Source organism: Gallus gallus, chromosome 4 (genome assembly GCF_016699485.2).
Source record: "Gallus gallus isolate bGalGal1 chromosome 4, bGalGal1.mat.broiler.GRCg7b, whole genome shotgun sequence".
Taxonomy (NCBI): Eukaryota; Metazoa; Chordata; class Aves; order Galliformes; family Phasianidae; genus Gallus; species Gallus gallus.
Genome location: NC_052535.1, coordinates 65,914,516 through 65,928,462, shown reverse-complemented (window position 1 = coordinate 65,928,462; position 13,947 = coordinate 65,914,516). Strand labels below are relative to the sequence as shown.

The following is a 13,947-nucleotide window of genomic DNA, read 5'->3' as shown; positions in this document are numbered from 1 at the left end:
TTGCTGCACTCCCAAGTGGCAGTAGTCATCTCTTTTCCATATCCTAAAACATTTTATTATTATTTCCCATGATGAAAGATGTTCTTTTCCTACCAATATTCAGAGTCATATGAACAGGGAATAGGTAAAGAGTCAACATGAAATACACCTTCATTAAAAATTTACCTCTGCAAGATAAGTTACAAGGTTAAAGGTGGCATCTGAGAAGGAGTCATGCAAATATCTACACACAACATTAATCCAGTTAGAACAGTCCCTGGAATAACTGTGTGTACTGTATAAACTCATCATATGAGCCAGATTGGCAAGAGTTGGTGATTTCTCCTCTGCACAAACCTGAAAAGCCAAAAGTATATACAATTACATTACAGATGACAAAATTTTAACCTATGCATCCATAAGTCATTACACATTTTTTCTAGACTCCATCCCCAGTAACTGAAAACAAAGCAACCATGAAAGCAGTTATCAATAGTTTCTGCTAGATTTAAGGCCTGGCAATTCGCTAAAACGTAGTAGAGAGAACTTGCTAAAACTCTCATAATGCTTTTTCAAATAAATAGAATTATGAATTATCAGGCAGCAAGACTGTTTAATCGCTGAAAACATAGTTCCGTATTCCTGAATGGGTGATGACTATACTGCCATTCATAAGCCATGACCTGTCTCTTCAGCATTACTGATCATCCTTTTAAATAAATCTTGACCAGCTATTTTCTACTATCCTGGTACTAATCAGAGCTGTGAGGGTTAGTACTTAGGAAGCCAGGAGCATCTGCAATATGTATACTGAGGTGCCCACAATTCCAACTTGTTCACTACTCATACTAGTCTTACCTTAACTTTGTGCTGGGGTAGCAGAAAACCTAGATAATCTTCTCAATAAATGCCTGACATCTATAAACTTTGCATATTATAAAGCTATCATAAAAGCACTAAGTTACACTCTCATTTGAGTCAAAAAAAGTCAGTAAAAATTCTGAAAACCAAGACATTCTTAAAAGTACCAGCAATAATATACCAATCGATCTTTTTTTGTTTTGTTTTTAAGATATTTCCTGTTAATCACTCTGTCCAAGAAATAGAATCTTTGCTTCCTACCCACAAGTATGAAAGGTAAGATTCTCTTATCATCAGTAAGTTAGGAAGTGTGCTTAAGACCTGAGTTCGTTTAAATTTAATATTACGAAATTTAATAAACTTAAATGTAACATTATAATATTACAACCCTCAAAATGAAACAGGAAAGAAAAAGTAAATGTTCTCATTGCTAACATGTAAGTTCTTTCTTTATCTATAAAATTTACAGAAAAAGCTAAATGTATTTTTTTCATTGGCAAAAGAAAACTCAGGAGCTTACTCAGACCAACTATATCAATGGGGACTGGATCACATTTTTGAAATCAAACAATTTATAGTTAGTTATCTCTCTATAACTCGTAGAATCACGTAAATGAATTATATGAAGCAGTGGAAAAATATTGAACCAGTGATGGTAATAAAAGTAAATTCCAGCAAGCATCATTTTACATACCTTTGCTATCCTGTCAGCTGTTTCCTTACAGAACTGAGTTGGGTTATCAAAATGTTGAATCAGATGAGGAAGTAGGCACAAGATGTTTAGGGGAAATCCTAAACACATTACATAAACACAGTTATATGAGCCCTAATGATTGTAGCATAATTTAATGTTGACTGCATGTGTGTATCTTTCTGGTATTTAAGTACTCTTAGAGTATGATATACCCACATTCACACATATAAATTATATATAGACATGTAACTGAGTTTGTATTCATGTATTATATATAGGTGTGTGTGTGTGTCTAAGTAGATAGATGAAACTAAAATCATCACTGGATCAATTAAGCAAAGCTGTCAAGAAACTCGGTAGCTTAGCACAATACAGTAAAATTATTTATAAAATGTGCAAATGTTGGACATAGTACTTATAGAGCTTTTTAGTACAAGATCACAAAAAGTAATACATAAACTCTTCAGGTAAGCAAGTTTGAAGTAAGTTAACAGTCAGTACATTAAGTTTTTGTGCAGTTCTTTTTGGCACATAATGACTGTCAGTAATGTATTCCCACTTACTAGCACTGCACTACCAACAGCTACAAAAAACATTTGATTGAAGGCAGTTCTTCTCAAGGCAAATGCATAACCCACTACTGATCTTGATTATACTTCACTTGATTAAAAAAACACCACATCTTCATTACAAATATATTCACTAGTGATACCTGCTAGCTGAGAAGGATCCACCAAAGCATGCCTGGAAATTGTGATGAGTTTACTGAGGAGGTGAACGGTCATTTCTTGTGTGGATGCTGAAGTAAAGCCTTTTAGGAAAAGCTGCTGAAGGCCTGGAAAGTTATTCCATTTCAGTTTATTCTGCACCTTTTCTATCTTTTCCCGACTCTCCAATTTATCCAGAGGCAAGTGAATGAGAAGTTTGTTGAGCAGCTTGAGAGCCAAAAGGTACTCATACTCATAGTCTGACTCTAGCAATGAAGTTGCAATCCAAAATATGGTGGCCATCAGATTGACAGGATCAGTAGTTGGCTGCACATCATACATCCCTCCCTCTCTCAGGGAGGAAAGGCTTCTAGTCCTGGCCAAACTTCCACCATGATTTATCCTTCCATCCATTATATCCAGTGTGTTGCTCCGTCGACGGTCACCTCTCCTCTCACTGATCAAATTCAGTCTCAAAGAATTACTTCTTGTATTGTTGTAGTATCCCAAACAACTGCCACTGTTAATGGGACTTGTGCTTAGATTTATCTGTCCAGTGCTTTTCCTATTAGCTGCATACTTGTTCCCCATTACAGAATCATGGTATGAGGTTCTAAAATAAAAATCATTATAACATGTTATTCAATGCAAAATGCAGCAATACTCTTTAGAAAAAGGGAAAAAAGGAAAAAGATCTGACACTCAGTGAACATTATTACAGTATGTGGAAATACATGGAAAAATACTACAAAACAGGAAAATACTCTATCAAGAACATTTCTCTATGTATTATAATATCCTTGCAGCATAAGAACAAGACTGTAACGCCCCATTATCTTTGTTACAATGTATATTCAGTACAATCACCAAATACCCAAATAGTTACACAGCAACTCAGAACAAGGAAAATTAACCTAAAGCATGTAAAAGATGATTTTGAATTGAAGATCTGGCATTCCAACTTACCTTCTTAATAGATGTGATAATGGTAGAGAAATAAATGAATTAATATATTTTTTCCTTATTACCCTATTTTTCTCTTCTAAAAAAATCAACAACTTCTAGCTCTCACTCATAAAATACTGAGAAATGAAATTAATTCTTAGAAATATCAACATTTTCAGAAACCTTCTGTATGCAATCAAACAAAAGAAGATGTGTGTTCAGCCATTTTCTTCAATTTTGATAAAAGTTATTGAGCTAACCACCCAGACTGGAATGAGACACAGAAAGAAAGGACTCAGACATTCAACATGATTCAGATTCTCAGATGATTCTAAGATGACTCAGATTCAACATCAGCCATTAACGTGTACTTGCAGCCCAGAAGACCAACTGTACCCTGGGTTGCATCAAGAGAAGTGTGACCAGCAGGTCGAGGGAGGTGATTCTGCCCCTCTATTCTGCTTCTGTGAGACCTCACCAGATCCAGTTCTGAGGCCCCAACACAAGAAGGATGTTGAGCTGTTGGGAGTGGGTCCAGAGGAGGGCCACAAAGATGATCAGAGGGCTGGAGCACCTTCATTACAAAGACAGGCTGGGAGAGTCGGGGCTCTTCAGCCTGGAGAAGAGAAGGCTCTGGGGGGAACCTCATTGCAGCCTTCCAGTATCTGAAGGGGGCCTTCAGGAAAGCTGGGGAGGGACTTTTTATAAGGGCAGGTAGCAACAGAATAAAGGGAAATGGCTTTAAACAGAAATAAGGTAGGTTTAGACTAGATATTAGGAAGACGTTCTTTACTTCAGAGAGTTCATTCTTTCAACCTTCAGAGAGGTTGTGAATGCCCCCTCCTTGGAAGCATTCGAGGTCAGGATAGATGGGGCTCTGAGAAACCTGGTCTAGTGGGAGGTGTCCCTGCCTATAGCAGAGGGATTGGAATTAGATGATCTTAAAGGTCCCTTCCAACCCAAACCATTCTATGATTCTATTACTGGAATAGAAGTATTCATTGCAGTACAAGACTATATCTGTAAACTTTAAATTACTTCTTCAATATTATACAAATGGGGAAAAATAAGACCCCATGAAATTATAATCAAGTTCCTTAGGGCTTGATAAAAAAAAAAGTCCTGAATGTACTCACAGTGCCCTTATTTTTTGAGAAATTTCAGAACAAATGACAGAATTTCATCATTGAAGCCACATGGAAGTTTTTGAACCAATAGACTAATTGGGAAGCTAGCAGATATCTACTTCAGAAAATGCAGGCTCTTATGAGTTTTGCTTGGGCAACAATGCTGAAAACATCATAAAAGAGGAAGCAATTTTACGAGTGAGATATCACTAACCTGCAAAGATGATAACTAATTATTTAATTACATGAGTAACAGAGATCTTAGATAATTCAAATGTATAAAAACATGTAGCTTGACTAGTGCAAGAACTTACTGAGAAAGAGCAGAAAGCAGATCATAATGCTTCATGGTTTCAGCCAACGTATCAATAGCAGATTCTAAAGTCAGAAGCAGTTCTATGACAAAACCCTGGGGAAAGCCACAGGTCATTATAAATTATGCAACGTGCAGAAGGGAAATCACATCACAACTATTGAGTAGCAGTATAAAATCAGCATCAATAACTAAATTATTCTCATGCTTCAGTTAGAACATGACCTTGAAGAGAAGGGTCAAGCTGGCTACCGTTTTAAGATGGGGGGAAAAAGTAAAATGACAAGCCCTTCAATTCATTCCTAAAATTTCAAAAAATGCATTCTGATTTACACTATTCTTAAGTATGGTCTTACCTTTGGTTACTTAGACTCTCATTTTGCAATACTGAAAGCTTAGATTGAATTCTTTAGGCATGACACCAAGTTGGATGATTTTAAAACTTCATCTAAGTTCTTAATAAAGAACACAGAATAATCTTTTATATGACCGATCTCAGGAATCTTTGACTATGAAAGATACAGCATTTTTATGAAACAGATGCATCAAACTCTTGTACAGTTCACATCGCATAGCATATCTCGCTTCACTTGGTGAAAATTCAGAAAATGTAATGACTAAAACTATATAAATTTTGATATATATAAAGTATCTTTAAAAACAGAAGTAACCAAATCGAAAACGTTTTTAAATTTGGCCATCATTAAAATAATAGACAAGGATATCATTTAGGCATATTCAGTTTTCTAATAGAATCAGGGGAAGAAAAAAAAAAAACAAAAAACCAAACAAATACCTGAGCTTCTTCTCCTGCATCTCCAACAGTTTCTACTAATCTGGAGAGAACATCAGAAAGCGTAGATGCAGTAAGAGGCTGCTTCAGAGCCCTGAAGATCTGAAAGGATCTCCCGGCATAGTGTCGAGAGGAACACGAAAGAGCAGTTTGCAAAGCAACTTCACTGAGACAGTGTTCCAATTGAAATCCTCCTATACAGGAAAATAAATACTCAGATATCACAGTGCTTCATTAAAAAATCCCACAAAAATACCTGATTTTAATAAACAGTATAACTGTTGAAGTCATCCTTAACTTCAAAATATTATCATCTCCTACATTTTTCCTCAAGGAATACTCATTTGAAAGATCTTTCCAGGCATATGAACATGTGTTCCACAATACCTAACACTTGAGAGACTTGTTGATAATGAAACACTTATGATTTGAATGTCATGTCCGCAATAAACTAGTAAGATATTTATCTAGATATCTAGAATATTACATTTAAATCTCATTCAACAGAACCATGAACTGAAATGTGCAATGCACAAGAAAAATCAGTATTTTTTAGAAGCAGGAGGCTATCATAAAGTCATTTTATAGAGCAATTGTAAACTTACTGGCACTGAAAAAAAAAATCATGCAGTTTGCAGACTTAAACATTCTACTACATTTTGACTGCTTTCTAGCTTACCTGAGCTAGACTGTTTAAATATAGATACCACATGCTTTAAAAATACAGTTAACTGTTCAGCACTCTTTATACTAGGGTTCTTAGCCGAAACATCTTCATGATTCCAAAGTGGCCCTCTTTTCCTAAAAATGTAAAAACAGAGCAAACGTGACAGAATGAAAGTCACAGCCTTTGTCACTAGTATTAAATGTTATTTTTGCCTTACGTAACTGCAAAATAATCTACTGCCTATCACACAAATGAAGCCACTTAGAATTGCAGACATAAATCAAAGAGCTCTGACAACAGCCTAATATCACTACAATAATACACAGAAAAGTAAGGAACAGGGAAAAGCAATGTATCAATTCTAACTGAACAGTGTGAATCTACAGAGATGCTCTCCATTAGGCGATATTCAGTTACCTAACAAAAAGCCAGTTGCAGCTACCACCATTATGCAACAGTTAAAACCACATTCTTTCTTATCTTTTTCTTCCCAGCAATAAACTACACTATTCTAATTTCAGGGCTATGAAAATCTTTTTTTGTTGTTGTTGGCAAGTTTCTCATCAACTTTTGATTAAGTAAATTAGATTTCAGCCTTACACGATCTTGAAAGCTTTATATATACTATATATACATATATACTATATATACATATAAACTGAACAAGTGCTGCTTTTTTTTCTTACAGATGTTCTTTGCCACTAATTCTCCCCCCCTACCCCTCCCCCAAATCCCAGCTTTTTTCTCTAAGTCAATCCATAACTTTTCCACAAATCTTGCAACTTCCTGATCATTTTTCTGTATTTTTTCACCAGGATGGAAGAAAATATGTGGAAAGCAATGATTATAAATCTATGTGGAGCATAGTAAAAGACTTTTAAACAATCAGGACAAGGAAATTCTTTCAAATAGTTGGAGAGTTAGAATTGTTCATAAGCTGCACCACATAAAAACCCTTCAGGGTTAGACTCAATATTCTTACTGATACAACATTTTTCTTAACAAAAATGAAAACTAAAATCTTACCTTGAGGTAATGAATTCTATGAGAGTTTTTACTTTTTCATCCTGCTCTACTGAAATGTCAACCTCGTTGAGGATGGTGGTGTGCATATGAGACATGGCAGCACTCGTATTTCCTAAGCTGATGCTAGAAGAGGTAGAACTTGAACTAAGCCCTGAGTCAGTCATTGGGGAGGGCTGGTAATCAGGTATAAAATCATGAACACCTGCTGAAATAAAAATGAGATCATCATGAGCTCAACAGTTCAATACTAAATAAATAAAAAGAAAAATGAGCCCTATAAAAATTAGTAAATTAACAAATATAATGAGAATAATTTCATGGATGCAATAATTTCAAATGGAATCAACAAATTTTCAAAGCCTTAGCATGACCGGACCCTTAATAAGGAACAGTTAGATTCCTCGTTTTGAATCACTGGACGCTGTTTGATTTATGTTTTGGTAATACAGTGAAACAACAGCTCAACAGTCTCTGAAGCATCTCATTATGGAGTAGAGAAAGTTGAGACAAGTGATCCAAACTGCTTACAAATAACATCCAGATAATTTTTTGTTGCTGTTAAAACTCAGTCCCACTGTAACTGACAGCACTTTAAGTCAGCAAACAATAAGTTTTAACTAGTGAATCAATTCTAAGTAGGGCCTTTCTGGCTGCACAGCTTCTGAAGTTAGCTTAACATAGTTGCTGCTCTCCATCAAAAGAATCATGAGGCCATGAAAGAGAACTGTACCGTCTCCTCACATTATGCCTACATTGACGAGCTGCTAGGAGAAAGCAAACTGAGAAAAGAAGACAATTATGAATCTCTGTCTGTAACAATTGTACATGAAGTTGAAACCCACTGACCAACACCAATAAATAAATAAATAAATAGTCAATCTACTGAGCTACAGGGCTGAGGCACTGCCTGTTTCAAAGAAAAGTTTACATCAATTTGCTTGTTCTAGGCCTACATACATGTAAAGACCTTATTTTAATTCCCATACGGAAATATTTGATACTGATCATATTGCAGTTTCTATTAGATATTTTTGTTCAGTAACCATAGCATAATACTGTGTCATGTCTAGAAAGTTCTGCTCAAAACTGCAAAGATTAGGAACAGAATGGTTGCACAGTTGCATTAGTAAAGTTCTGTGGATAGGTTTACAAAAAATAATTCCTTGACTATGCCCACTTTTTAATTCCTCATAACTGAATTATCAGATGCAGAAAACATGCATATTTTTGGTCAGAAACAAAAGCACTTCTGATTTCAGAATGGAGCCAACAGATTTTATAGCAACATACTGCCACCTACTGAATTCATATGAAATACTCTTTCCACTTTTCTTTAGAAAATACATAAGGCTCACACCTATTACTTCCACAGTTATACAAAAAACATATAATCTGTTGCATAATGATGATATTGTGATGTATAGGTAGACCTCACAAGAATATTCTGCTAGGTTATTAAACGATGACAAAAGACCGAAGTCAGAAACTCAAAGTTCCCATGCCCAGGTAAGAGATGCACTTTCCTGGCTTTTGGGGTTTTTTTTGTTTTTATTTTAGAAACATCTTAAAAACTGTGCTATTACAGATCCAAAGCATAGAATTTCTTCTGTTTTTTTAATTATTAATTAATTGCTCAACTGAGCTCACAACTCTGACAATGGGGCACAAAGTGCGAATGTGAACAGTACTCACTTGGTCTTAAAATATTTTTTAACCAGCTAGGCAGAGCTGAAATAAAATGTACCTTACTACTGAGGGCTCTGAAAAATAGTATAGTAAAAGAGATCATGATAACACCTACAAGTAAACTTCCCATGTCATTTTAACAAGTGTAAAAGCATACCTGTAAAAGTATAATCTAAATGTGTAGTTTGCTTGACAGTAAGCATCCTGGACTCATTGAACTCTCTGTTTCTGAGTAGGACAGAAGCAACTGATTGGACATTACTGCCAGATCCCATCACTATCAACAGATGCAAAAGCAGTCGTTTACAATGCTCATAAACTTCAGGGTGACAGTGGTCAAAACCTAACACAGACAAAAAAAATGGAAAAGTTTTATTAAATGCAGAGAGCACATTTAACTTGATTATTATAAAAATAGCAGTTCTTCAAATTGTTATGTTATACTTTATCAGGCAGACACATAATGAAATAATTAACTGCACACGATTCCTGCTAGATACAGAAGCTATTTCTTCCATCCTTAGATGCTTTTTCAGTGTTCAAATATAAAAACAAAGCACATCGTTTAACAAACATAAATATATCCTCGTTTCTTACAGAGCAGTCAGAAATTAGTATGTTCTCTGTATGAAAACTACAACAAAGACAAACAGAAAGAAAAAATAAGCAGAATTTCACTTTGTCTTCTACAAGAAGACAGAGGAAAAAAGTGGTACACCAAATTGCTTTTGAACAATAGCAATCCATCTTAATTATATTCATTTTAACCAAGTTGAAAGGTATTTAGGTGAAGTCTTTTTCGAAAGGAAAAGGAACGCTGTTTTTATTTTTTGAAAGTAAGTTTTCAAATAGGCCATCATGGGTATGTGAATAGGGCGGGTTTTTAGCAATACAGCAGTCCTTTCCACGTTTTGTGTTAAAGCTGTGTCTGTAAACATTAACATATTGACGAAATTTAAATACAATGGTAAACACTAATTTAAATGGAGAAAAGAAGAGCTATGTCCTTAGATACAGTTTGTAAGTAACTAAAAATATTTCTAGAATGTTGGTACCTATAAAAATGGCATGAAGCAAAAGATGCAAGTAACCTCCCCATTCCACTTTCACACTGTGGTCAACTATCAAGTCAGTCAAAAGGATCACTGCTATGTTGCATCTAAAAACAAAAATAAACCTGTTAGCAGAATATAACATACAATCTTTATGTAGAGCTGCAAAGAACTTAAAATGCTTCTGAACAGTATTCTCTCAAGTCTAGTTACAAACACCCACAAACATGCATTAAGGGAAAATACATATGCTCACAGTGAAGATGGAGAAACTCCAGTTCCCCAGAATAAAAAGTTTAAAAATCTTAGAAGTGCCAAATATGTAAAACCACAGAAAATAATTGTACTATCTTAATATATAATCTTTAAACTCACTATGTTTAAATTCCTGTACTTGTACAACAGAAATTGAAAAGTATTGAGTTGCCATCAGCAAGCATTTAACAACTGTAAAAACAATTACCTGTGCAGAGACATGCCTGGAGAAGTTGTCTCAGGCAAGTAATCCACTAAGGGTGACCAGCAACCTCCAGTGGGTGGAAAAGGGAGAGGCTCTCCTTGATTGTGCTCCATCACCTTCAACCGCCAATTTGAATACAGAGGCATTGAATCACCTAACCCAGCAGATGAAAAAACAAACCAGAAAAATAAAAACAAACACCCTCAATATGTGTAGTTCTGTATTATATAGTCTTCTAAAGATTGTTATACAATATAGAAATTGTCTGTTCCTGTTTTACAGCCTTCTAAATATTTTTAAATTCTTGACAAACTGAGGCCCATATGCAGCAGTTGAATACAGGCAATGAAAATTTGGGTTAGTTTGGTACAAGAGCAGACACAGTCAATAAGCCTCTGTTAAAGAAATGCCTCCAAAAGTAGATGGGAGTTTCAGAAAAGATTTTGATTTTATCCTTACACCTGCACCTCAAAAAAAACAGAACACAGATCAGAATAAATTAATTAAAGCAAGCTAGAAAATTAACTAGAGATACACTGCAAGATCTTTCCTCCCTGCAATACTTTCCTTTGATAAGGATTCTTAGGAAGTTTTATATGCTCTTTTTTTAAACAGGTACTGCTGCTGTTTAAAAGAATAATCACTTCTAATTTTGTCTTTTTTTTTCTTTTTTAACTTATTTTCTTTCATCTTTTTCCTCATTCATTTAATTTTCCACCTGCTAATTTCACTTCTATTTCTTCAGCCTAACATTCTACCTTTCGTGCTGACAGGGGCAAAGAAATGGAATGAAACTGCTTCACTTGCGATGATGTTCACAGGTCATTCAGGATTACAAGGTAAGGAAAGAAGGCGTGTTGATCTCCCTTGCACACTGTACTGCAATCAAATGTGCAAGATCCCAACAGCAGAACCAAGACTGGGGAATGTAAATAATAATAATAATACAAATATATATTATACTACATTATTTAAATATATATATATGTATAAAATAAGTTCATGCAAAAACCTCTTTATTTATCACTATGTCGTCATGTTCCAAAAGTGCTTCAGCAAAAGCACTAATTTTTGAAAATTTCATTTTCTACACATAGAAATATTTATAGATTAAAATATTACTTTTTTCCTCTTCATATGATCCTCCAGAGCTGCTGCTGTAGCGAGATTCCAGTCTGTGGTGCTGACGGTTTAAGTTACTGTTCAACCCACTGTAGATGTCTAGATGTGCATAACTGCAGGAACAAATAAAGAGACATTAGTCATTGACATTCTGTTGTAAAAACTAATCAATCAGGGTCTCTGTATTTCAATAAAACTTATGCAAAAATGTTTCATCTCACAAGGACAATTATACAATATGATATAAAACATCTCAGCTGTGTAAGACCTCCTGCAGCAATGCTACATAAGGGTATTTGAGGAGGGAATCCAGTACAAATCAATTTGATAAATCATTTCCATTAGCATTTAAAACATTAATACGTGTTGCTATTACACATTCTTCTCACTAACGATGAAATGATTCTTTGATCCTCATTAATCTGATAAACTAAAAGGAAGTCAGAGAAACTGAAGCACAATTTCCAAGCTCTTTTGACATAGCTTCTATAACTCCTTTCTCTTTTCAAGCCAAGATATACACAGTATATCGTATCAAAAAGCATTTACTCCAGGGAGGTTTTAGACAGCACTACAACAGATGCCAAAACTTTCACAGACTTTCAAAACTGCCATCATTACTTTAAAAGCTTCTTCAGCTCAACCCTGAAAAGCAGCCAAATACTTGTCTGTGCCTCGGTAGGACAAATTCTGAATGACACCTCAGATTTCATAATCTTCTATAATTTGTTTTAATTGAAGTATGAGGCATGTCTCTGTCAATACATTTACCAATCTAATTATATTGATATCATCATCCTGGAGAAGAAAATTGTTCAAATGGGAAATTACATTGCTATAATTAGAGAAATACAATTACTTTTGTATTTGCTGCAGAAATATGTCTAAGGCTTGGAAACAAGTCATCACAAATAACCTACATTACAGCTACATTACTCTACAGTAATGGCCTGTGCACACATTTTTATGTGCACACATTTTCTAATGCTAATTAAGGAATGCTTGCTCATCTTTCACTGTAAGGTTAGCTAGCTCGCATTTGACACACAATGAAAGCATGCTTTCCACACCAGCTCCTTGCTTTCCACTACACTCACACTAGTACTGCTATTTGGGAAGTTCCTCCAAAAGATGACTCTAAAGAATGTCAAAAATTAGGGAGGGAGGCATCCTACAAGATCTCTTGTAGCTGCAAGGGATCTCGCTACACATAGACATTAACATGCTGTATGTGGGAGAATAAACTATCAACATTTGGATATCACTGATTTGTGAGCTAGGGAACCAGTATCAGAATTTGCTACATTACTAAACTGGTTGTTTTGCCTTCAACATATCCATACACATATACAGTATAATTTCTCTTAGGTAAATATATAAGTGATAAATAATTAATTTAGACATTTAGCTACAGCAGTGCAAAGCCTGACCATTAATCCCAAATAGTATTCCAGTTTTTTTTGCTTAACATCAAATTGTAGAACTTAAACATATATTTCCTGCAGCACAGACATATCAAAGCCATTGAGATGCAAGTATTTATAGAAGCTACCAGGAATTCTTGTAATTTAACTACTGACTGATCTCTGAGGAGATACTTACTTCTCTTCAATGCTGTCTTTTATATGTTTACTGTCAGGGTTGCCATCTGTAGGAGCTACCATTGTATTGCTACTAGAAGTGGTACCTGTAAATTATGGACAAAGACATTGGTAACTGAATAAAAAAGCAAAGCAGACTTAAGCTATATACAATGACCCTTATTTACTTGTCCATGCCAAGACTCCTAAACAGGCACACGCCACAGCAACGGGCACAAATACAAACGCAGCAGCAGTGACTACTTTCATGTATGAGAAAAAAAAATATTGTGTGGACTAAAAAGATTCTGAACTGCTACAGTAATCTCACTAACTGGGAAAAAAAAAAAAAGAAAGAAAGCAAATAATTCCAGGAATCTCTAAGTCTTCAGAGTAAATGAAGCAGAAAGGCTTGTTTTTGAAGCAGGACCCAGATATCTCCTCCTTTCTTTCCTTTATTCTATTCATCTGTAAAACACAGTTGGACTTTGGTATGCAGTTAATTCAAAACTCAAACAGATTAGGGATTAAAACCTAACAGTGTTCAATGAAGCTTATCTCAATCTCTTTTTAAGAGAAACTATTAAGTATCACACTTACCTGATCATAATTGCGAAAAATTTTGCACCTTCTTCTCTCTACTTTGTTACTCTTGATAAACACTACGGTTTAAGTGCTCCATACTATTTTTAATACATTTGAAACACTTTCATCAACAAGTACCAATGCAACCACCTTGTTATCCAGGTAATCCCTAGGTGATAGGCCCAGGCTGCTTCAGAGCATTGACAGCTCTGCAGCCGAAAAGCTAAATCCTTCCTTAGATACTCCCATCCAAGTCTTATGTGGCTCTCTTTGAAAGATGCTTCACCAAAAACATGATCTGAAGTTGTATTTAAAGATGTAAAACATCCCAGTTGTTTAGCTGAACAGAC

General features: G+C 35.1%; 1 protein-coding gene across 19 annotated transcripts in view; it reads right to left on the bottom strand.

Moving 5' to 3' along the window:
- FRYL (FRY like transcription coactivator) overlaps positions 1-13,947 on the bottom strand; it is a 158,403-nt gene that overhangs the window by 30,740 nt on the left and 113,716 nt on the right. For 16 of the 19 annotated variants that reach the window (XR_003074813.3, XM_046941215.1, XM_046941217.1 and 13 more), the window contains 12 exons: positions 13,035-13,119; positions 11,433-11,545; positions 10,314-10,464; positions 9,854-9,957; positions 8,956-9,141; positions 7,113-7,317; positions 6,099-6,220; positions 5,423-5,613; positions 4,628-4,722; positions 2,247-2,854; positions 1,535-1,632; positions 166-336 (listed from right to left, as the gene is read on the bottom strand). Coding sequence is in view for 18 of the 19 variants with exons in the window: in XM_046941215.1 (XP_046797171.1) it covers positions 166-336; positions 1,535-1,632; positions 2,247-2,854; positions 4,628-4,722; positions 5,423-5,613; positions 6,099-6,220; positions 7,113-7,317; positions 8,956-9,141; positions 9,854-9,957; positions 10,314-10,464; positions 11,433-11,545; positions 13,035-13,119 (2,129 nt within the window). In the remaining variant the exon portion in view is untranslated. The remainder of the gene's footprint in view (positions 1-165; positions 337-1,534; positions 1,633-2,246; positions 2,855-4,627; positions 4,723-5,422; positions 5,614-6,098; positions 6,221-7,112; positions 7,318-8,955; positions 9,142-9,853; positions 9,958-10,313; positions 10,465-11,432; positions 11,546-13,034; positions 13,120-13,947) is intronic. The other 3 variants (XM_015285494.4, XM_025149936.3, XM_015285502.4) reach the window with 1 other exon arrangement.